This window comes from Microtus ochrogaster, chromosome 8 (genome assembly GCF_000317375.1).
Source record: "Microtus ochrogaster isolate Prairie Vole_2 chromosome 8, MicOch1.0, whole genome shotgun sequence".
Taxonomy (NCBI): Eukaryota; Metazoa; Chordata; class Mammalia; order Rodentia; family Cricetidae; genus Microtus; species Microtus ochrogaster.
The window spans coordinates 60,986,734-61,011,838 of NC_022015.1; the positions used below are offsets into that span (position 1 = coordinate 60,986,734).

The 25,105-nt window shown below is 39.7% G+C and overlaps 1 protein-coding gene across 2 annotated transcripts in view; it reads right to left on the reverse strand.

Moving 5' to 3' along the window:
* Asah2 (N-acylsphingosine amidohydrolase 2) overlaps positions 1-25,105 on the reverse strand; it is a 94,129-nt gene that overhangs the window by 5,366 nt on the left and 63,658 nt on the right. Inside the window, exons 10-20 of one of the 2 annotated variants that reach the window (XM_005352140.3) lie at positions 23,197-23,322; positions 21,636-21,722; positions 19,327-19,431; positions 19,136-19,217; positions 16,938-17,053; positions 15,359-15,453; positions 12,772-12,811; positions 11,703-11,798; positions 10,621-10,716; positions 8,015-8,161; positions 3,072-3,131 (exon numbers count right to left, since the gene is read on the reverse strand). In XM_005352140.3, the coding sequence (XP_005352197.1) occupies positions 3,072-3,131; positions 8,015-8,161; positions 10,621-10,716; positions 11,703-11,798; positions 12,772-12,811; positions 15,359-15,453; positions 16,938-17,053; positions 19,136-19,217; positions 19,327-19,431; positions 21,636-21,722; positions 23,197-23,322 (1,050 nt within the window). Of the gene's footprint in view, positions 1-3,071; positions 3,132-8,014; positions 8,162-10,620; positions 10,717-11,702; positions 11,799-12,771; positions 12,812-15,358; positions 15,454-16,937; positions 17,054-19,135; positions 19,218-19,326; positions 19,432-21,635; positions 21,723-23,196; positions 23,323-25,105 lie in introns of those variants that run through there. The other variant, XM_026781015.1, reaches the window with a different exon arrangement.

The window sequence follows — 25,105 nt, forward strand, 5'->3', positions numbered from 1 at the left end:
TTTTTTCCTTTTCTCAATAAAAAATAAATAAATAAATAAATAAAAAGAAAAAAAGAAAAACACAAAAAATTTAGAAATTTTGAGGAAGCGTAATTATGGTATTCACAGCAAATTTGGAAGTTAGGGCTGAGAAGAAATTTAAAGTGAAATGAGATTTTAAAAAGACATAAATCAAGATTAAGAGGGCAAGCCTCTCCAGTCACTCCATGACTGGGGAGAGGAAATGGGACATCTTCCTCTCTCCCATTCCCTCTGCCTCCAGGTAACTGAATTATTAGTTACCACGCCTTCCTAAGTCAAAACGTTGAAAAAAATGCATTCGCTGTCTCTGTCCTGGGGTGTTAAAGACACTTCTACACTGTAATAATAGATGCCTAGAAACCATGTCATAGGCAGAGTGTATTTCTACACTGGGAGATAACTATAACAGAGCAATTTATTTCAGACCAAGAATACAGCTTCAAATAAAACAAAGGTTTGGATGATGTGACAAGGTAATAAATAAAATGGCCACAAATCTCCATTACCATCAAGGTTTGTCCACTGCCTCCATGAAAGATAGGGCTCAAAGAGCTGTGAAGATGGGTCAGTATGTAAAGTGCTTGCTGGAGAAGCATGAAGATCCACGTCGAATGCCCAGAACCCACATGTGCGTGTAGATGTGCTTAGAATCCCAGTACTGGGAGGTGGAGACAGAGAGAGCTCTGAAGCTCCCAGGCTAGTCACCTTAAGGCTCTAAGTTCAGTGAGGGGCACTTTCTCAAACAAAATAAAGATAAAGAGCAAATGAGGAACATATGCAATGTTGGGCTTTGACCTCCACGTCTCTGCACCCAGCACATATGTGTCCACATCTACCTGAACATACACACACAAACAGGAGTTGTATCTACTTCATCTTTACTCTTCACAACCCTGTATACCTGCCATTTACAAACCTCCAGATAACTTTAATAAACAGAGGATTTATTTGTGTTTTGGCCATGTCAGTGTTTAGAACAGTAATCTAACTTTTCAACTGATACATGACATTTAATAAGGAAGGGCTCATCACCATGGTGACTAATAAGGAGAGCTGTTTCTGCACGAGAGCACGGTGGTGTTGTGGGGGCCTTAGATGGAGTAGAAAGTATGATGGTCCCTAATGACTAGGTCTAGAATACAGCTTGTAAAACATGTCTAGGTCCCCAAAATAGCAGGACAAAACATGTGACTACCTCTTCCCTACTTCCCTATCATAATCTCTTCCAGGTACATATTTATTAAAAAGTAATCTCTCTGCCAATGAGTTTACTTATATACAAAGTAAGGACAATAAAACAAGCCACTGGATAGTAGAGAGGATTAAATGCATGTAGCAGTATATATAAATCATCTAGCTTAATATTTGGAGACAACAATTGTTCAGTAATTAGGGGTAGTAACAATATGATTTCTGGTAATAGAGAGCACTAGAGATTGCTGTGCACGCTTTCAGAGGGTTCCGAGGAGTGCCATCATGATGCTGTTAGCATCCTGTTCTCACAGCACTCGTGAGATGAGTACTCTGAGGATGTCAAGCATCATACAGCATTTTGATATCTTCAGAAAGGAATGTTCTGACCGTGCAAATGCTCTGGAGGAACTTGACCACAGGTGCACACTGACTGTCAAAACATTGGAATATCTCTCCCAAAACTTGATGTGATCGCATCATATTGCCACAACTCTATCATGGAGCAATAGCATTTGAATAGACGGAAAGGACGCAGCTCGTTTGGCAGGAAGGTGTTTTGGATTACAAGTGATTTTGGACCCTAGGAAGAACGACTCAATATAATGGCTATATCCACAGTCAGGGTAGAAAAGTGAACTAAAAACCACTTTTATAGGTCCACTTTCCTCCAAATATTTCTACAGATTTTGTGTTTGTGGTTTTGGCAGTTACCTTCTTTTATTTAGTTAGTATTTTTAAAATTTTGTTATTTAGGTCATTGAGCATGTACTCCGAGGAATGTATGAATGCCACAACACACATGTTGAAGTCAGTTCTCTCCTTCCTCCCTGTGGGATGCTGGGACTGAACTCAGGTTCCTCGGGATTGGTGACAAACTTCTTCACAAACTGAGTCACCTTACCAAACCAGTTTTCTTTAGTTTTTGAGACAAAGCCTTGCTGTATAGGGCAGGCTGGCATACAACTCTTGGTTATCTAGCCTCTACTTCCCACATCCTGGGATTTCAACTGTGAGTCACTATGTCTAGTTTGATTAGACACTTGGAGTCAGAACCTATACCACTGTTGTTCGTTTGGATACAAGATTACTCTATGGAAATTGCAGAAGACTACAGTCATTTATTTCTAGGCATGTTATATGTGTGTGTGTGTGTGTGTGTGTGTGTGTGTGTGTGTGTGTGTGGTTTATCATATATATCACCAAAGAAAAAAACAGGACATGTTTAGTAACAAATTCTTAACAGTAATTAACTCTAAAAAAATAGATTTGTGGGAAGAGGTACTTCCATGTCCTACTTTATTAATTTTGGGGCTGTTTGTTTTTACATCAGGCATGTTATTTCTTGTGTAATTTTTCCATGTTAAACATTCGATTGTGTCAACAGGAAACCAGCCATTGTAAAGCACATGGAACAGACCACTTAGGGCATGTACCAATGTGTGATCTTTCCAAGGCAAAAAAGGTCTGGAGTAGCAATGCTGGAGGGGTCAGAAAGGTCCCTGAAAGGAGGGGAAATCACCTTCTTATTTTTTTTGCCCCTTTCACTATGAAAACACCCTTAGTTAGTTCTAAATTTAAATGTGTAAATGAGAATGTCTCTGAGTCTGTGTCTTCTGGAAACACAGTTTGCCCCTGAAGGAATTGTTCTACAAATGACATTCTGAAGGGTCCAGGACAGTCTCCCTGTGTGCTGTGTTCCACATTCAATACCTCACCAGCTGTACCCACTGAACATTTTCCCACCTCCAAAAATAAAGTAAGAAAAATCTGATATATTTTTGAATATGTGCGATTCTCCTGTAAAGTGAAGGGAAACTTTAAAAGTGGATTTAAATTTAGAAGACAATGAAGCTCACCTGATTTTCTGCTGAATTCTTTGGGTTAGCACCTACAAATGTAACTTCAACCACTTCTCCCTGCAAATAAAAATGACACCTAATTAAATCTAATACATGCCTCTTGGCTGTATTCGGATTTAAAACATTATCTCCTATACATCCTAGCATCATATATATATGGTTGTATATATGCATATATGAATGTATATATTCCATATACATTCCTGTATGCATGCTCTACTTAATTAAGTGGTGCCCTTCTAAGTTTGTTGAAAATTGGAGCCAAAGAATTTTATTTTGGCAGATTCATATATAAATAAAGATCCAGAGCTACAGGTTTTAATGGGGTAACACATTAAAATGACTTCAGATTGTGTACAGAGCCCTATCATGAAACAACACTCACATACACCACAGAGAAATCAGAAGTTAACCACACAGTTAGAGCCACGCAGTCATTAACAAAGTTGTCAAAACATTAATTGGAGAAAAGACAGTTTTGACAATGATCTCCGACAGCACAGGGAATGATCTGGAACTAACAAATAGGATTGCATGAAATTAGAGTATTTCTTCAGTCCAGCAGAAGAAGCCATCAACAGAGTGAAGGGTATCTATAGGATGCCCTAAATCTTTGCCAACTGTTTATCCATCTTAGCTTCTTTTCCTATTCCTATGATAAAATACCCTGACAGGAGCAACCTACTGGAGAAAGGGCTTGTTCTGGCTCACAGTTCGAAGGTCAAGGCAGCACTGAGCTCATTTTCTACATTTTCTTAAAGATTTATTTCATTTTTAATTATGTGTGCACATATATGTCCATTTTGTAGACATCTGACCAAGTGTGGGTGCTGTCCGAGGCCAAGTGTCTCAGATCCCTCTAGAAGTGGAGTTACAGCTGGCTATGAGCCTCTGACATGGGTGCTGGGAGCCACACTCCTGTTCCCTGGAAGAGGAGTGCACCGCCTCAACCCCTAGATTTCTCCATTTTATACAGACCTGGATCTTCTTTCTAAAAAAAAAATCGCCAATCAAGAAAATGCCCACAGATACACCCACAGACGGATCTGAAAAGGGAAAGTCCTCAGTCGAAGGTCCCTCTTTCTAGGCGACTCCGGTGTGTGTCAGCTTGACAAAATCTAACCAGCAAAGCATACCAGAAAAATATTTGCATGTCTATGTTTATTACAGAACTATGGACAAGAGCTAAGATAAGAAACTGTTGGACATGTTCATTAACATATGAATAGGTAAAGAAAATGTAACAAATAGAACTTTGTGATGAAGGATAATTAAATTAGCAGGAAATGTAATAAAACTGGTGATCACTGAATTTAAAAAAAAAAAGGTAAGACTCAAAAAGACAAATACTGCAAGCTTGGCCTCACATGTAAATGTCACATATTCATATATGATGTGACAGCAGAAAAAAACTATGGCGTTTCAAATAGATAGGAACTAGGTTTCTTTGTGACCCTGTGATAAATATATGTACTTATTGTCTGTTTCTGTCCACTCCCCACAATTCCCTGTGCCCCATTTCACCCTATTGCTGACTCCTTCTTCCCAGCTAGCCCCCGCTTCTGCCCTGATGACTTGTGTATTCTACTACTCTCTCTTGGTACCGCTTCCACCCTCCCTTCAGACCTCTTTCTCTCAATTTCTTTGGATGCTAACAAAAAATATTTTAAAAGCCAAATCTGGACATCACAGAAGCAGACAAAAATGCTCATCCCCAAGCTCCATCTTTGTCCAAGCTCCGTCTAATCACAACCACAGCAGATTTTCTTCTTCACTCCAGACCAGGCTTGGGTGTGCCATCGCATGAATATTGTGTTGCATCAGCTTGTTGGGATTGAGACTGTGGTTAGACATTGGAATACGATTCCCAAGGCACTTAGCAGAGACACATTAGCCTAGTGAGGAAGTCTGCAAGCTCTGACAGGAAACCAGCAAGGCAAGGCAAGGCTCATGATTTATCCCAGCTCTTATCAGAAAAAGCAAGTTTGAGGTGACTTAGGGGAAGGAAATGAAAGAACACATAAGAAAAAATATGACATTATATATAGATATAATTGTGAAAATAGAAAAACAAAACCCACTTCTTTGCATACTAACTAAAAACAATATAAAAATGCAAAGAAGATGAATATGTATAAAGTAGATAATATATAGTATGTATGGCCTTTGAGTAGAAAGGGAACTATGGCGGGGTGGAGAGCGGGCCTAAAGTGGGGGCAGCGGGGAAGAGAGGGTAGTGGGGTTGATAAACAAACATTGCCTGTTTCCTCTAGATTCAAACAGATATAGGAGGTGAAAACAGACAGGGACCAAGGCACCAAGGAAGCCAAGCAGAGGAGCCAAATACTATGACATACATGTGGCCTGGCTAGTTTTTCTCAACCTGAGGCAAGCTAGGGCCATCTGGGGAAAAGGAAACTTAATCAAGAAAATGCCTACATAGGACTGGCTTGTAATCAAGTCTGTAGGGCACTTTCTTGATTAATGATTTATATGGTAGGGGCTAGCCCACCGTTTGTTGTACTAACCTTGTCCTCTGCATCAATTCCTGCCTCGGGTTCCAGCTCTAGTTGCCCTGGATGATGGACATCAAGCTATAAGATGAAACAAACCCTTTCCTTTCCAAGATGCTTTTGGTCACGGTGTTTTGACACAGCAATAGAAATTCTAACTAAAAATAAATGGATGAAAATGCCCTGATGAAACTCCTTACTTCTTATGCAAACTAAAAACTTTAATAAAATAAATTGGCCATGAGGAGCAGTGGTGGCGCACGTCTTTAACCCCAGCACTCGGGAGGCAGAGGCAGGCGGATCTCTGTGAGTTCAATACCAGTCCAGACTACAGAACTAGTGACAGGACAGACTCTATACCACTAGCATTCAGATGCCATCACCGTCTTCTTTCATCTATGGGTACCCATACATATGTAGCAAATACTCTTACACACACACACACACACACACACACACACACACACACACACAAATAAATTAATAGGGGAACTCTGAACACTTGTCTCCTAAGATCAGAGACAAGCCATGGCTACCAAGTCTCACAAGTCCTAGTCCAGATTTGTTGTGGTTTAAATGTGATGTGTCCTCCCTCCTATAGTGGTTTTCTGTATTGAAGGTTGGGGCTCCAGGAATTAGAACTGTTCCGAGATGATAGGAGCATGAGGGCACTAACATCATAATGGGTTTGTCCATTTTTACCCACTATGAACTTGTACATAATGAATCTCAAGCAGGTCACTTGGAACATGGCTTTGAAGCCTCTATGTTCTCCCTGGTCCTTCCTTGTGTTTCCCTACACTTCTCAGACACTGCAGTGGGAAGATAATCCCATCACACCTTTCCCTCCACCTCACCAGGCAGAAGCCCAGGGCGATGGAGCCAAGTGATATGGTTGAAACCTCTGAAACCATGAACCAAAATAAATCCTCTCCTTAGTCATGATACTTAACACTCAGCACCAACTTGGTAAGATTAGAATCACCAAGGAAACATCTGTCTAGGGTCTTTATGAAGATGTTCCAGGGAGGTTAACTGACAAAGGAAGACTCACGCTAATGTGAGTGGCACTATCCCAGGGGCTAGAAGACTAGACTGAATAAAAAGGAAAAGAGCAAACAGAACACTAGCATTGCCTCTCTGTTGTGACTATGGAGGTAGTGTGACCAGCTGCCTCACATGCCTGTGGCTATGGCTTCCCCACAGTGGGCAGCTTGCATCCTCCATTTGGGAGCCAAGAACAGACCCTTCCATCCTTTGATCTCGTCAGATATGTTGTCCGAGCAGTGGGAAAATTAGCTGACACACCCACCTTCAGTCGCTTTCTCAACTGTTCTATCACAGCAACGAGAAACTAACACTGCATTCTAGAGCATTTCATACTTAATGAAGCCCGACTATGAAACTTCGTCATGCTTCATTGGATAAAAAGAGAAATCCAGAAACGGATACTTTAGTAGCATTTCACTTGTGTTTTAATAAATAAAGCTGGCCTGAAGAAAGTAAATAAAGCAGGCCCACTGGTTGGCCATACAGGCCAGGCAATGGTAACACTACCTTTAATCCCAGTAGCCATACTAGTTGCCATAGAAACCGGGCAGTGCAAACCTTTAATCCCAGTGGTGCATGCCTTTAATCCCAGAACTAGAGAGGATTATAAAATAGGAAGAAACAACTCTCAGGCTTAATCTCATTCTGAGATTCCAGGAAGCAGGATTGCCATTTTGGACTGAAGCAGAGGTAAGAGTTAGTGGCTGGCTGTTTTGTTTTTCTGACCTTTAGGTTGAACCTACTTTCTACCTCTGAGTTTCTATTAATTGTGCTTCATGAAAAAGTAAATTTATTTAATTTACTGATTATATAATAAGTATGGAATTTCCTAAGGAATTCATTACAAAAAATAACCTTTCAGAATTAATACATTTTTCAGCGAGGATGAAAAACACCTAATCAACATAAAACGTAGTGGTGTGGATCCTAGCTCATTTCTGCGTGCTTTTTCATCCCTTGATCTAAAAAACAACTTGGCCTAACTCCTGTGCACAGTTCTTCGACCATCTAGTTAATAAAAAGAATAATTTGCATTTTAGAAAACCAATTTTATATAGCTAACCACCAGGGGGAAAAGCAGTGTTTCCTATTCCCCTCACTTTTGCAAAACCTCTGTAGAGATGGAAATAGAAGTCAACATCATCACTGCTGAAGCTAGCCTGTGGTGCTGTTAACATCATCACTGCTGAAGCTAGCCTGTCTGTGGTGCCGTCAACACCATCATTGCTGAAGCTAGCTTGTGGTGCCATCAACATCATCACTGCTGAAACAGTGATATGGTACCTCTAGAAGAAGGTTACAACCTTAAGCAACACCCTTCCTTTTACCTCCAGAAGCAAATTCCCAACGCATTATAGAATTCCCCATGAATCTTACCACTCTGTATTCAGGTTTTGCTGCCTGCAGGACTTCCCCAAACTGTCTGCCTATCGGTGCTCTATCCGCAATATTAGGGATAAGTGTAGCTATCAGGTTCTCGAAGAATGGAGGCTCAGGACCGCTGCTCATGTTGGCTACTGTGTCCTGAAACAGAGAGCATTTGTTTAAAAAAAAAGTTCCCTACCCCAATCATATCCCAAGAAATGTCCTTATTAAAGGAGGCTCTCATATATCTACACACAGGCACTCTAAAAAGCTAACAACATTTAGCAAAATGTGAGGCACCCTTGCTAAAATGAGAGCTTAAATATTTGTAATTTAAAGTTTTTGTTAGAGTAAAGTTTTTGTTGAAGGAGGTTGCTTTGCTGGTATAGTCCAAAGATCACAAAGCAAACACAGAAGCATACTATTATGGTGAGATTCTGGGCAGCCATTCATTTCATTGTGTGGCTCAGGGTAGGGACCTAGCACACATTATAACTTCATTAAATGATACTGAAATTATGCTTAAATTTTCCAGCATTTAAATCCATAAATGTGTTTCTTTATGTTCTCGTGCATATTTGTATGTAGTCAGAAGTCAACACCAAGTGTCATTCCTATTCAGGTACCACCTACCTTGGTTATTGTGACAAGTGTCTCTCATTGATTTAACTAAATAACTTGTAATCCAGCCTGGGGAATGCTCGTGTCTCTATCTGCCCAGCACTGGGATTATGAGCACCTACTATAGTAAGCAGCATTTCTGTTCAGATGCTAAAAATTGACCATGGATCATCATGTTTGGAATCAGAAGTTATTTCTCTGCTTCTAAGATGTTACTTTGGTTGGTTGGTTGGTTGGTTGTTTTTTTTTTTAAGTGGGTCTTAGCAATGCAACTTGGACTTACCTGGAAATTGTTGCATATCCCAAGCTGTCCTGAACTCATGATTCTACTAACCTAGTAGCCCAAGTGCAAGGGTTACAGCAACTACCAACATGCTTGGCTCAAACTGTGGGTAATCTTTTACCCAAAGTCACTACCAAGGTTCTCTTCTGGTCCCAAATCTGAGCTAAATAATATAATAAATATATCTTTATTTAATAATTAAGATTACCCTGACTGGTATAATGTTTTCCACAAGATTTACCAACTTAAATGGGGGCATCAAAAACAATAATCTCCTTTTTTCAATATCCTTTGATGTTTTTTCACCCTTACATTGGACTATTAATTTTTATAGCAATACATAGAGTGAGGGATGTATGATCACTCTTACTCTGCAAGCAAGAAGATGGGATTGAATATACTCAGTTGGTTCTCAAGATCATATAGTCAGTCTTTTTTTTTTTTCTTTTTTTGGTTTTTCGAGACAGGGTTTCTCTGTGGTTTTGGAGCCTGTCCTGGAACTAGCTCTTGTAGACCAGGCTGGTCTCGAACTCACATATATAGTCAGTCTTAAACTAAGTGATCATAATATAGACCAAGAACCAAGTGTCCAAATGACTAAGTCTAAAACTCAGAGGGGCACTGTGGTTTAAAAATTGAGTAAGCAAAGTATATTCAAGTCCCAAGATTGTATTAAAATTTCAAATATAAAAGACAGTTCAAGTCAGAGGTGTATGAAATTGTCATATTTTGTCTACAGCATGTAGGTCTCCTCTGTTTCAATCCAGTACATCCACACTCTTTCTTTAAAGGGTTTATAGTACTTACTATGCTGCAATTTCACAGCTTTTACTATTACAAGGCTATCATGAGGCAAGTAATATACTTGCAATTATAAAGTTTACGTGTATTATATACAGATCTGTTTATTATTTTAAGCTCTTTGTTCTACTTGTCAACTAATTGTCTGTACCACAACTGCAGTTATATAAATAACTGTATCCTAACGGGACTTTTTTTATACTAAGAATCTTTAAATCAGTTGTACACATTTCAGAAACACACACATGTGAATGCCAAGGCAATATTAGAGTTCAACAAACCTAAGCCTCCATTCATCAGAACAATTTATAGTAGTTTGAACCATCAAGAAATTTAAAATGCTACTTGTTAAAAGGGTAAGAGTCCTCTGAATGGAAGATACATCTCAATTTCAGAGATGTGATAATGAAGAAAATGAGCATCTCAAACATTCTGTATCTGTGTGGTCTACTCAACTCTCTGAATGGGAGTAGAGAATCTGGAAAGTGAACGCTGGCTATAGTTATAGTACAGATGGCCACTTACCACCTTCAAGAAATTTTAACCATCTAAAATATGGAAAAAATAATATCTTCTCATTTCAAAAGATAGCTTCATGTTTATAAGACATATAAATGCATATTATCTTATAAATATACATTTTATATATGAATACACATATGAAATATATATGCAAAAGACTGTGATTACTAAATGGTAGTGATTAAACTTGAGTATTGCTATCAGTAAACTTTGAATTACTTTCTCAATGATACCAAGTAGTTCAGCTTTCTTCCCTAAAGAAAACTGCATATAATTTATAATTTGTCAATAATATGTGTATAAGGTTTCTTTCTTGATTCTGTGCCTCCTTCTCCTGAAGATAATCATAGACATACAAACATACACACACACATACACATGATTTGATTACCGTAGCAATTGCTTTAGCAAGGTCACTGAAGAGCTGGATGTATGCAGACAGAGTGTGTGGTCCATAAATTGTAGATGCTGCTTCATACCGCTGAGCCTACAGAAAAAAAACAAGAAGAGGTGTAGACATTTTGTATACACCAATCTGTTTATAGAAATATAGCATTTTCGGCAAAGAGATGTCCGAACCACTCACATAATCCAATACCAGCAAATGCTCAGTGTTTTTTTTGTTTTTTTTTTTGTTTTTTTTTTTTTGTGAAATCAGAATGTGAGCCTTTTCCACTAACCAGCCTAAGTGAATGACTGTGCCTAGTCATTGTAAAGGCAATGGGATATTTTGCTTATGTCATTTAGGCCACGATTTCTTTTACTCTAAAAGATGTTACAGACTTCCACCTCTTGTGCCCATGGCTATTTTAAGTTTTTGCAATATTAGTGATCTCCCCCAGGCTGAAAGAAAATGAGGGTAGAAAGGATTATATTTAGTAACTCCTAGATAAGTTGACTGCTAATGGTCCCCTCTATGGAAGAACTTCTACCTCACCACAGAGCTAAGAAATAGAGCCAAATGCATCTCAGCATCTTATTATGAACTCCCTGCCTTTGGTGACTCTACAGGAACCTCAAGGCCATCAGTATGCAGGGTCCTCATCATTACAGAAACAACAGTATTCTGCATGACACCCTTCCAGTATCTCTACTGCAATCACTTGGCCATCATATTAGACCCCTCTTCCTACCTCGCCCTACATTCTGTAAGTCTGCAGATTGTTTCATAATTGGCCTTACCAAAGCGTAAGACAGCAAGTGCATTCTGGGTAGTCATTTGCATGTCACAACTCAGGTTTCTTACCAGTGCTCCCAACAAAACAAGTTTCAGGAGAAAGTGGAAGTCAATGAGACTATTCTGCTGACATATAATTGGAAGTGATAAGTGCCAAACCAAATACAATCTTTGGCTTATTCTCATTGAATCTCCACCTAAAACCAAGTCACCTCTCAGAATCATGGCTGAAGAAGTCCAGAAAGAATGTGCATAGAAAAAGAAAAAGAAAAAGCCATGAGAACTTTTTACTTTACCTGGTATTCTTCGTACGTAGTGATATAATGTGTGTAAACATTGCATAGACCCGAAACAACAACGGTCATATCCTTCATCCCATACAATTCAAACTCCTAGGAGGGAAAAGTGAAAGACACCACTTAAGGCTGTTGTTATCTGAGCTCCACATAATGTGCACATTGCTATGAGTTATTAACAGAAGACATATCTCTTTTTGTTCATTTTTTATTGATTTTATTTGGCTATACATTTTTCTCTGCTCCCCTCCCCTTCAACCCTCTCCCATGGTCCCCATGCTCCCAATTTACTCAGGCGATCTTGTCCTTTTCTACTTCCCATGTAGATTAGATCCATACAAGTCTCCCTTAGGGCCCTCATTGTTGTCTAGGTTTTCTGGGTTTATGAAATATAGGCTGGTTTTCTTTGTTTTGTGTCTAAAAGCCACTTATGAGTGAGTACATATGATATTTGAGGAAACATACCTCCTAAGGAAAATCTTCCCAATGACCAAGACCACCGAGGAAGAGAGAGATGTCAAAGAGTACTTTGTAAATTAGACCTAATCTCCATTAGAGTTGGACAAATCAATGGTGCTATGGAAATCTTAATAATCATGTCAGCGGGTGTAGACTCCTATTATTAAAGAGCAATTGCCCCAAAACTATATTGAGTTTATGCTATATAATTCAGACATGTTATCAGACCCAACTAATAAGACAAGACATTTATTAGGTTGTCATTTTGCAACTATTCTTAATACATCCTGACTCTCAAGAAAATATAGGGAAGAAACAAAATTCTCCTAGTGAGGGGGTTATATTTAAACCATTCAGGGGGTTCTAAGCAACTTCTAGACATAATTTACTATTTATGTCATGCGAGTATTAACAATTTTAGTTATTAAAATGTAAATGCCAATAAAATATTTTAACTTGGTTATAATTATCTTACTGACATTTCTATTCATCTCTATCATGACCTTCAAGAATTGCAAACTTTAGCCATTTTAGGAAAGAATAATTCTATAGGGAATTTCTTCCTTTTCAAAAACAAATGTGTAAGCATTGTAGTTCACATCTAACTTACTTTTTTAACTGCCTCTCGAAATCGTCGTCCTGACATGGTTCTGTGGCAAGAAAGCAGAGTTATGTAAACATCCTCCCATTTGGAATGTGTGGGAACGATTCAGAAAGGCTTTTCGCAAATGCCAAGAAACTTAGCCTAGCTCACCCACAGCAGTAAAATATGTAGGAAGTCGATGGTGGGGGGAAAAAGACTTAGCTTTTTTTTCTTGACTGGCCTATCTTCAAAGAAAATCCTGAACACAACTGCCCCAAAGACGGAAATGAACTCAATGAACAACACCGAGAGAGGAAGATCATCAAGGGTTGGGGTGGAGCTCAATGATGAAGCTCTTTCCTGACAGGAACAAAGCCCAGAGCTCCTCCCTGGTGCCACAAAAAAAAAAAAAAAAAAAAAAAAAAAATTTGACAAAGAGAGAGAGACAGAGAGAGAGAGAGAGAGAGAGAGAGAGAGAGAGAGAGAAAGAAGACACGTCTGAACTCCAGTCACCATGCTTGCTTTCGTCCGGTGTCTTCTATGCCACAAAAAAAAAAAAAAAAAATGACAACACAATTTCCTATTCATGGTTTCGACACAATGGGTTAATTGCATTCTACAAGTGAGAGCTTGGGCAGAGAGAAAGTTTGATGGTTGGCCCTATGTACAAGTAGGTACTTTTTCATTTTCATATTTATTCCTCCAATATCATCTTGAATATCTGCTGCTTACCAGGACCACTTTCATGTGCTGATAATTTAATGGAAGGGAAATCACATTCCAAGAATGGAAGGTGACCACCGCATAAATGAGGAAGTGAGCTGAAGAAAAGGGGAGAATAATAAAGCCGAGTAACGATGGAAGCAGGTGGTGGGAGGGGTAGAAATAGTAACGGTGCTGATGCTGGTGCTAGCGTGGAAGGGAGAGTGACAGCAATGGGTTCTTGCTGGTAAAGATGATTTTAGGTAGTGTGAATAGAATTGGCATCTCTATTCAAGATTCGAGCAGAGGAGTTAAAAAAAAAAGTTAAAAGTCTTAGCCATGAGACTAACCAGAGAGAATGTGTTTCATGCAGAAAGAACCAGAAATTTAAATCCCTGAGCTCAGAACATGCTTAGTGAATCTAACAAGTGTATTTGTAGTTCTAGCTATACAAAAAACCTTGACAATGGTGCAGCATGACTGAAGCAGGACAAACAAGAGGCAAAGGCAAAAGATACCAAGACAGGGAGCTGCGTGGGAACCTGAAGGAAATCGGAATGATCCGAGGACTACCTGGAATAAGACGGGAAAGGACTGGAAGGTTTTGGACAGAGGAGTGGCATACTGGAGTCCTGGTTTAAAGCAATGGTTCCCAACCTGGGGTCACGACACCCTTGGCAAACCTCGAGCTCCAAAAAAATTTACATTATGATGCAAAACATTAGCAAAAATTAGAGTTATGAAGTAAACGTAAAATATGAAAGAAAATAATGGTACAGCCACCGCAGCATGAGAAACTGTGTTAAAGGGTCACAGCATCAGGAAGGTTGAGAACCACTTTTTAAAAGAAAGGCAGGAGACTGCTGCATTGAGACAGGCCTACGGAGGGCTAATGAAGGAACCCAAATTGGAGGTTACTGCAATAATCTGAGCAGAAGATAACGATGACGGGGAATGAAAGAATGCGCTGGGTAAAATGTAAGAACTTGATGTATTCCTGAAAGAGGTAAAAAGAAAACGCAAGGACTATTACAACAACTTCCTCTAATGAAAATAAGAAAGATTGAAAAACTGTTCTAAATGGCTTAGAACATTCTTCAGTCTTTCCAATATCTAAACTGATGTGTTCAAACCTTTTCCTATTGTTTCAAGTCCGTGTACCAACACAATTTATTGCACCTTTCTACCTTTGGAACGCCATGTTTGTGGATTTTTCATGCTTTCCCCATCTTTTTCATGGGTGAGAAGTCAGCATAGACAGATTTATTCTTCAGAGGCCCCGTGAAAAAAAGGAAAAATTATTTGTCACTGCTGCCAAACATAGTACAAGAGATCAGCAGAAAACTATCTTTGCCTATAAATTAGGCCCAGGGACAAGGAGATGCCTCAGTAGGTAAAGGTGCTGGCCACTAAGCTTGATGACCCAAGTTCTGTCTCCAGAACACATATGGTAACTTGTGGGATCTATCCTCTGGCCTCCACAGGTATGTCAAGTCCTATATGTCCCACCCACAAATACACAATAACAGATAAATGATTTTAAAAAGAATTAATCCCGAAAGAAATCCATTTGTTTAGTATAAAACACTTGTCTGAAAAAAGATGATTGGAACCTTAGACTGATGAGCAACAGGTGGTATTGCAGTATACTAGACAGAAAATTGCACTGAGAAATCCTTCAAATCCGAAGAATACTACGTACTCCTAAAGTATAGTCCTAATTATTATTTATAATAGGTATTGACACATTTTCCCATGAGGTTAAATGTAAATGGTTTAAGAATGTCAGCTGTGTGATCACTGCTCCACTTACTCAGCTCTCCTACCGTCGCTACCTAAAAGATGTATGAGGTTGTGTTCCAATAAAGCCTTATTTAAAAATGAAAAAAAAACCACTTTATAAAGAACTTACGTAAATTCCCCAGGGATAGCAGCTATGGCCAACGATCCAAGAGTCACAATCTGAATATCAACAATATCTGGGTGCCAAGGATGAGGTTTCGTCAGCTGAGACCCAATACAAGAAAATGACATTAGGTATAAATTAACCTTTCCATTGCCAACTGTCATACGAGCGTCTTAATTAACAATTTCACATGTTTGAAGCTAGTTTTGTCTTTCTCACCACATCCATAGGATTCATTTCTAGCTATGCTGTAACATTAAATACATCATGTGCATGTTTATGTCCTGGCTGTAGCATGTGAATCTCAAATACAAGCTTCCTTGGTAAGTTCAGGGTGCTAAAGCATTTGAAGGAGCTTTGGTGGGCTCCTCATTCTGTGCAGGGTAAATGACGGCCTCCTCAATGGATATGGAAAACCATCTGTAATAGTTTATTGCAATCATTTCTATTTCTACCCTGGCATTGTTTTAAGTTGAGAACTTTCAAGTCTGGCTTTATCTTCCAAGGTTCCTTCAAGAGAATCTATACTTGTCCATACTCTGACTAGTGGAAACTGTCTCTCCATCCCTTCCCTCCCTCTTTCTCCTACCCTAACAATTTTAATAGGATGCTGGAAGAGTCTACTTTATAAATACTTAACCCTCCAACAATCTCGCTTCTGTGAATAGTGGGATGAATTTTTAACACTGCAAATGTTAAAAAATTACATTGTGAAGTAGTGTTAAAAGAAAAATACTTTAGCTGGACATTGGTAGTGTATGCCTTTAATCCTAACACTTGGGAGACAAGAGGTAGGTGGATCTCTGAATTTTAACTCAGCCTGGACTGAGTTCTGGAATAAGTTCCAGGACAGCCAGGGCTACACAAACAAATCCTGTCTTGAAAAGCAACCAAAAATTGACTTTAAATACTGATGTTGTCAAATAAGCAGAAGGAATTGAGTTAGATCTGCAGCATTCACATAAAGACAGGTATGGTGGTATGGCATGTGCTTAGAATCTTAGCACTGGGAGGTGGAGACAGGGGGATCCCTGGGGCTTGCTGGTCAACCAGTCTAGCCTAATTGGTGAGCCCCAGTTCCCAGTGAGAGTCCATGTCTCAATATATAAGGTAAATAATGCAGAGGAAAAGCATCTGAGGTTACCACTGTCTTCACATACATCCTCACACACACACACATGAAAGTACACCTATACACTCATAGAAAATAAATGTATATGTAAATAAAATTTTAATACTAAACATTTATGTGGGGGGCTGGCCGACCGAGAAGACTCTGCAAGTAAAGTGCTAGCCACACAGCTCTGAGTTTGCTCCTCAGGACCCATGTGCAAACAGAGATCGGCACAAAAGCATCCTCTGCCCTTTGTAAACATTCCCCTATATTTATTAATATGCATGAGATAGTCATAAATATGTAATCATAATAATAAATTATTTAAGAATATCTAAATAAGCTCTTTAATAAATGGTCAGTAGACATTGACCATTTATTATCTGACCATTATTATATTGACCACTTATTATAGCTCAGACACCACAAAGCATAATATTCTCACTCCATTATGACAAGCAAATGCCTCACCTCTCCAGTGTGAAGCAGGATTGGCTTGGGTTTATGGCATTCTATGATTTCTTCAGATGGTTTGCCCAAGAGCTGGTCCCGAATAGTGTCCCAAAATAGATCCCCTTCTGTTGTTCCTATTAGGATTGTTATGATTAATAAGATCCCTGTGCCAGTACTCTGCAGATGCTATGATTTAGATAGTATTACACACAATCATTTTAGACATATCAAATATTTTGTTAAGGTCACTGCTCAATAGCTTCAACAATTTGAGCAATAAAAGGAGGAGTGTTTTCTGCATGTCAAAAAATAATAGTCCTTAATTAGATTGTCACTTTTATAAAAGATAATAGAATACATTTTGTGTGATAATCTCAATGTTTGGTTTATATTAACCTAACTAATTTATGTCATAAACAAAGACAGTTTTACAATCCACATATTTGTGAACTGCATCATCTTTTTCTCATTTTAAAAATTAACAAGGATGACTTCAACATGTAATACCAGCTGTCTGGCATGTAGACTAAAATAGTAAAACTTTTGGAATTATAGGGTAAGCCTTAATGATGATGCATGGTTCTTGGGTGTGATGGTAAGCCACTAGTCACAAAAAGGAAACTTATCTAGACATTTTTGTCTCAAAGAATATAATCATAAAATTGCAAAGACAACCTATCAAAGTAGGGAATTTTTTTCAAATAATTTATCTGATGAGGGGTTTGTACACAAAAATATATTTTAGAAAACCTCATAACTCATAGTTACAACCGAAAACCCAAACTTAAGGAAGAATATATAAATCAATACTTTTAAAAAAATATAGATGATGGCCAATAATCACACAAAAAGACCTATGACATTATCAAGCAGATGCAAATCTAAAATATAATAAGAGACATCATTCCACATGCATGCTGACTAGAATCAGCATGCTAGATAACAAGTATTGATGAAGATGTGGAAAAACTGAATGGCTATATTGAGGGCGCAGACATAAAACAACATAGCTATTCTAGAGCTTATATGATAGGGCTTCAGATGTTAAGACACAGTTAGTATATGATCAGCAAGCTCTCCTCTAGATACACACCCAAGAAGAAAACTGCAAACATAGACCCACCCAAGCCCTTGGACATACGTACTAAGGACCTCATTATTCATAATGTATTTTTAAAAAGTGGAGCAACCCCAAGATCCATCAACTAAGAAACTGGCAAGTAACATCTGTTATATTGATACCATGAACTAATTTGGCCATAAAAAAGAATGGTATGCTTCCACAGCTATAGCTCCATGTACCTTAAAAGCACAACACTACATAAAAGATGCAACAAAAAAATCCAGATATTGTGTGTTTCCATTCATATGAAATATCTAAAGTAGAAAATGTAAAGATGGGAGGCTTATTGGTTGCTTATACGGTGGCAGAGATGTGACAGCTAACATTCAGATTTTCTGCTGGAGTGATGGAAATTCCAAAGTTGACTATGGGAAGAGCATATGCCTGTCAACATATTAAAATCCATCCGATGTACTTTAAATGGCTGACTTATATGTCTTGTCAATTATTTCTCAGTAGTAACTGTTATTGTTGAGTTAGAGGAGGTTTTCTAAAGTATATTTTCTGTACAATTCCCTTAAATTATTTGAAAACATTTTCTCTCATTCTCATGGTTGTTTTTTTTTTTCCACTTTCTTCATTATAGTCTTGGCATGATGGAGGAAGGTCATTGGTTGATTTAATAAAGAAGCTGCTTGACTCTTTAGCTCTAGCCCTTTTCTCTTCTTTATTAAATCAACCAATGACCTTCCTCCATCATTGGCACACTGCCATCACAAGGAAATCATGACTGCCTAAAGCAACGAATAATCTGGGTCCAGAAAGATGGTTTAGTGAGTGAAGTCCTTGCTTCCAGAGGGTTAAGATCTGAATTCAAATACATGCACACACACACAATATGCATTACCAAGGTTCATCAATATACTGAAATGCCAAGAGAATTTGTTTCTGCTTCTATTTGCATTAACAAAGCTAAGGGGTAAAAGACACCTATCCCTGGGAGATCGAGACATCACAGCCAAACTTGGCCAGCCTGAAGCCTCCTGAGTCAGACACGGGAGTTAAAAACACACTGACCACAGTTAAGCTTCATTAGGAAACAGAAGCCTGACGCCTCCGAACCTGGAAGCACGCATTCCATCCTCCCTCTCACCCTGTGTAATATTGAGGCCTGAAACTCCGTCAATTGTGCCTGCCGCAAAACTGTAGCCCAGGGCAGGTTTACATGTCTTCGCCTGAAACAGGGATCATAAAACAAAAACAAAGACACAGAAGGTCAGCAGTAAGTAACAATGGGCTGTGCTCTGCCCCTGTAAGAAGGTCAGGGCCCTCTGTCATACTCACTACGTGTGTGGCATTGATCTGCACGCTCACGTCTGTCATGTTCACCCACTGATGAGCTGCAAACACTGGTCCAGTCACCTCCTGGGAGGCAGAATGGTGCAGCTCCTAGAAAACCCATATAAACTCACTGTCATGAGGGGAAAAAAACTGGAGAGAAACGAACACTAACACAGGCACCTAGCACTTTCTGCACCAAGACACCTTCCTCTTACTCACTGCTTGAGAGCATCCTCAGCCCCTTTCCCCCCACGTTCTCTCATAGTTTCCAGGGCTTTCCAGAACCTGAAACCTCCAGGAATGTGGACCTGCGTCTATTCATCCCAAACAAGAACTTAACATGAAGCAGATGATGACGTAAAAGCTCCAACCTCACACTCGCTGGAATGCCAGGCTGCCAGCAGACAGACTTGGCATAAAGCGTCCTCTTGGGACCTCTGTGCTCTCCAAAGACAGGAGCCAGGTAGTGGCTCAAAGACACTGTGTCCCTCAAATATCAGCTAGTCTTTGGCATTCTTGTATTTTTTAAAAAAAAAAAAAATCAAGTGATATTTTCCCAAAAGTATAGGAAATGTAAGTTTAATACTTTTGGAGACAGTTGCGCTTATTCGTCTGTGTCGTACAATACAGGAAAATCCTACTTCAGCACAATGACCCTGGCCTGACACCTAGGCCACTTCCATAACAGCCACCTGTGGCCTTTTAAGATAAGCGACTGGAGTCCCAGCTGCAGCCCGCCTCCCCTGATAAGCAGGGAAGTTGTGCCTCCCTGAAAAGGGAGCCTAGAATCTCTCTGCTCTGATTCTTTCTGCTCTCAGGCCAAGCACAGAAACAAAATTTTGGATACCAAAGTGTGTCACAGGCCCACCCTGAAAAGAATCTGTTAATTTAGAATAATCCACTGATAATACCACAGTAAATAAAAATAAAGTACAGCAATTAGCCTGCCTGTGGTTATAGATTTTATGTCTGATTATTTGAAAGGCACTTTGGTTCTTCTTAATTGCTTCTGAAACATTTTAGAACTCAGAAGAAATTATCTATTTAAACACAAGTAGGCAGTGAAGATGTGTACATATGCACACACACACACACACACACACACACACACACGTATGTGTAAGCCATGAAAAGAATGGCATTTAACACTATCGTGGACATAGCAGTTAAAAGCCATTTCTCTTCATCATTTCCTTCCAGATACAACTCTGTAGAAGCAGATACAAAAATGGGGACAGAATAGAAGACAAAATTTAGCACATCACTGGGGATATGGCTCTGTCCATAATGTGTCTGTCACACAAACATGGAGGTCTCAATCCATTCCCAGTTCCTGTGCAAAGCTGGCTAGAGAGGCACACTTCTAGAACTCCAGTAGGGAGACAGGCATACTCTTAGAACCTCAGTAGCACAGAGAGGTATGCTTCTAGAAGCCCAGTGGGGAAATGAGGCACATTTCTAGAACTCCAGTAGGGTAGAGAGGCAAGCTTCTAGAATCCCAGTAGGGTAGAGAAGCAAGCTTCTAGAACCCAAGTACTATGGAGATAGTGACAGGATTCCTAGGGCTTGTTGACCAGTCAGTCTAGCCAATTAGTAAGTTCCAAGTTCAATGAGACATCTCCTCTCAAATAACAAGATAGAGAGCAATTCAGCAAGACTCCCAACCCCAACATTGGGTCTCTGCATATATGTGTACACATGCATGTATATACATGCACCCCACAGACAAAAGCACAAAGCTATACATACATCCATCACACACATGAAACAAAAATTTTAGGAGCAGGAGGAAGGTGGAATCATTCATAGCAATCTCATTGAAAGCCAGATTCTCCCTTCAACAAAAGGGGGAAAAGAGATGTGACCTTTGCCCTTTCAAAGAAGTATACAAATAAATGGGAATTCGTGATGCCAAAGATGCTCAGCTCAGCTTTGTTGCTAAAGGCCAAGTTCAGAAGTGGTCAGGTGCCTTTAGCCAGGCAATGACTGGAGAGGTTTCTGAGAATCCTCATGAGGCCACATTAACTGAGCACTTTACAATCTATCTGTCAGCTCAGTCGGAGCTGCGTGCTCAGGCTTTCTAACATCCTAAAATAGAATATTTTCCTGCCTGCTTGGTTTTAAGTGCACTAGGAAGTCTGACCAGATGAGGCAGAGTCCTGCGTGGCTCCCAAGGGCAACCTCCCAAACCCAAGTCTTTCAGACTTCCTGGCCAGGCTGAGCTCTTGCATATGGACTTCCTAATAAATGATGTCTGTGGGTTTTAAAGAGCAACAGGAAACAAAGATGCAAAGCGCTGGGCTCGTGCCTACCTTGGCTCTCTGATAGATGGCCCGTCCTATAATCTGTGCGCTGTCAAACATATCTTGCCCAGGTCCACTGGCCATGCACATGCTAGGCTGCAGCAAAATGAGACAATATGATCCATAGGGCGATGGCGGATGGTTTTAACAACTGGAAAATTACAACTGAATCCAACCAACTATGTGGGCTAAGTCAACTCTAGCTTTTCTCTTGAAACATTTTCTCCATTTACAGGCTAGGGCAACCAGAATCGTACATACATTAGTAGCAGGGAGTGCTTTGAGAGTGCATCTATTCCAGGCACTTCCTTCTAGAAAACAGAGCTTCGGCTTGGTTGAGAAATTTGCTGGACATTACTAACTCTGAACTGGGACTGGAAGGTAGGAGTTACCCTCTGTCGCTGCCTTCTTACTTGTTCTTGCTTGCCTGGGACTCTCACTCTTACTGGCCTATAGGGAAACTCATTTGGATTACATTAGAACAGTTAGTAATCCCTGGAGGAAAAGGAACAGCTCCAGCTTTATATCCTGTTTCCAAGAGCAGAAAAGCCAAGATTGACCAAATACTTAAATACAATGACTGTCATAAAAACACATGGAAAGAAACTACAGGTGAATAAATGATAAATAAGTGTGAGAAATAAAAAAAAAGACTTAAAAATAATAATAATAAACATCTCAGTAAATTTGACATCTTAAGCATTTAAAAAAAATCTATATAGGAGGGATGACCTAAATAAGGCTCAGAGAGAATCGATAGACTAAGGAATTTTTGTACTATTATGACAAATGTTTTAAGAATGAATGTATTAGGGATCTTAAGATTCTCCATAAGGGAAAACATACTGCTTTTACTTATGCAAAAGAGATGAACTCATTGTACTCATTTCTTACACGTCTTTCCTTGCTCTGACACTATCCATAACAGCTCCCATCAACCCCAGTGCCCACCAGCGGATAATTAGCATGCGCACACAGTAGAAGGCTTCTCAGCAACGGAAAGGGGTGGAATCCCTTCATTTGCAACAATGTGTGTGGAACTGGAGATCTTCTTCTGTTCAGTGAAATAACCCAGGCACACAAACTCAAACACCACATACTCTCATTCACTTGTAAAAGCTAGAAAGTTGATCGCATGCAAGAACGGGATGGAATAGGAGTCAACAGAGACCGGGAAAGGTGGAGAGGAAAGGGGTGGAGAGAAGTCAGATAAGGGCATCAGAACAATGCTAGACAGAATTTGTTCTGAGTTTCTGTAGCACTGTAGGGCAACAACTGTTGGCAATAATGCATGCTATATTCCAAATAACAAGAAAGGTGCAAAATGCCCAACATGTAAAAACAATTAATGTCTGAAGAGGTGGGTGTGCATATTATCCTAATATCATTGTGCAGATTTGACTTCACAGTGGAAAACTCAGAAAACCCACTTAAAATTTACAGGACTTGGGTAAATGCTTCAGAGCACAGTGGAGATTGGAGACCAATGGGCCAGCGTGTACTTGGAAACAACACATTTGCAAGTCATTGATGAATATTCAAACACGAAGTACATGCCCTTACTACCTACCCCGCCGACAGGACAGGTGCTTTTTTCATTGTCACAAGACTCTCCTGTGTTGGTGCAATGTGGACCGAGGATGTTGGGGGACACGTCTCCGAGATTTGATGAAGCAAAGCCTGCTACGAATGGTCCCTGCCAAAATAAATGCACATTGCCTTTTATTTGTTTCTTTAGTAATGACTTCCATTAAAGACACAAACGCTCACTCCACTCAAAACTTCTGTATGAACACACGCGTGTGGAGAAGTGCAGAGGTCAAACCAGGTATCTTTCCTCAGAAGCTCTTCCTCATTCCGTTGTTTGTTTTGGAGGCACAGCCTCTCACAAACTGTCCATCTGCTGACTATGCAATGCTGCCTGGCCAGTGAACTCCAGGATCTGCCCATCATTGCCTCTCCTACACTGAGATTATAAGCATGCCCAAATTTTGGCTTGAATGATAGGTTCAGAAAGTATTTTACTAACTGAACTATCCCTCCAGCCCTCAAACATAATCATGTACAGACAATAAAAAGATAAACAATATTCTGAGAATTTTATATTTTATTTTCTGAACAAAATTTATTTTATCACATTTATTTTTATTTTATTTTCTAATTTTTTGTTTCCTGAAAAGGCTCATGTTTTGATCATATTGCTGAAAATAATCCAATTACCTACAAAGTTTTCAAAGCAGCCCTTCAAAGGCACACCTCCCTCTAATACACAATTTGACAAGAAATGCAGACTACACCAAGTGACAAAATGTGGAGTCATCTATCTAGTGTCTGGGGCTTTACCTGAAACCCAGAAGTCTACATGCCCTTGACAGTCACCACCTAGAGCTGGCCCCCTGTGAGCTCCTTGACAGTCACCACCTAGAGCTGGTCCCCTCTGAGCTCCTCCTTTCTTCAACCAGATTAGAGACAGACCGGACATCAGTCTGGACCCACCTCATCCACCATCTTCAATAAACATCTTCAGTTTTCTTAGAGAAAGACACAAATCTATGGCCTTTTTAGGTATAAAGAGGAATTCCTTCCCCCAGATTGCATGGAATCCTGACAACTGGGGTGGGGGTGGGGGGGCTAAAGATGGAAGATCACAAATTCTAGGTTAGCCTAGACTACATAGCAAGGCCTTTTCAAAAACAGGGGGGGAAAGTGGGGGGAAGGGATGAGTGGGAGGAAGAAAGAAAGGGAGGGGAAAAGGGATGGGAGCAGGGAGAAAAAGGGGGAAAATAAGGCAAAAGTCAATGCTAACTAAAAAAGAGAAAGAGAGTTTTGTCTAAAAAGAGGCTAAAAGACCAGTTTTTAAAACAAGGTTACTATCTATATAATAGAACCATCAAAAAAGATCAGTTTTTAAAATGAGGTTACTATCTATACAATAGAACCATCACCGTCCACTATGGGTCTTTGATTCTTGTCATCTTCATTCATCTACATCTGGTGCTTGCATCCAATGGCCAAGCAGAGCCTTGTCTCTCCTCCATTGTCTATCTGTAGACACTAGTTACAAGTAGCTTAAGAGGTTCCTGCCATAAGTCAATTGGCTGGCTGGTTTCACATCTCGTTATTAGATGAGTTTCAGGGTCACAGGTGTCTAGGGTTTCTGCTGGCTTAGGTTTATTTTTAACGTGTTTGGGTATTTTGCCTGCATATATGTTCATGTACCATGTGCACGCCGGTGCCTGTGGAGGCCAGACGAGGATGCTGGATTCCCTGAGACTGGAGTAACACACAGCTGTGAGCTGCATTGTGGGTGCTGGGAATGGAGTCTGGTTCCTCTGGAAAATCAACAATGCTCTTAACGGATGAGGCACCTCCCCAGGTCCTTAGGTTTTGTTGGATAAATAAGGTCCTTGGGAGGAATGTTTTCTCTAGAAAACCCCTGAATCATTAAAAAACCATTCATGGTTTTACACCATCAAGAA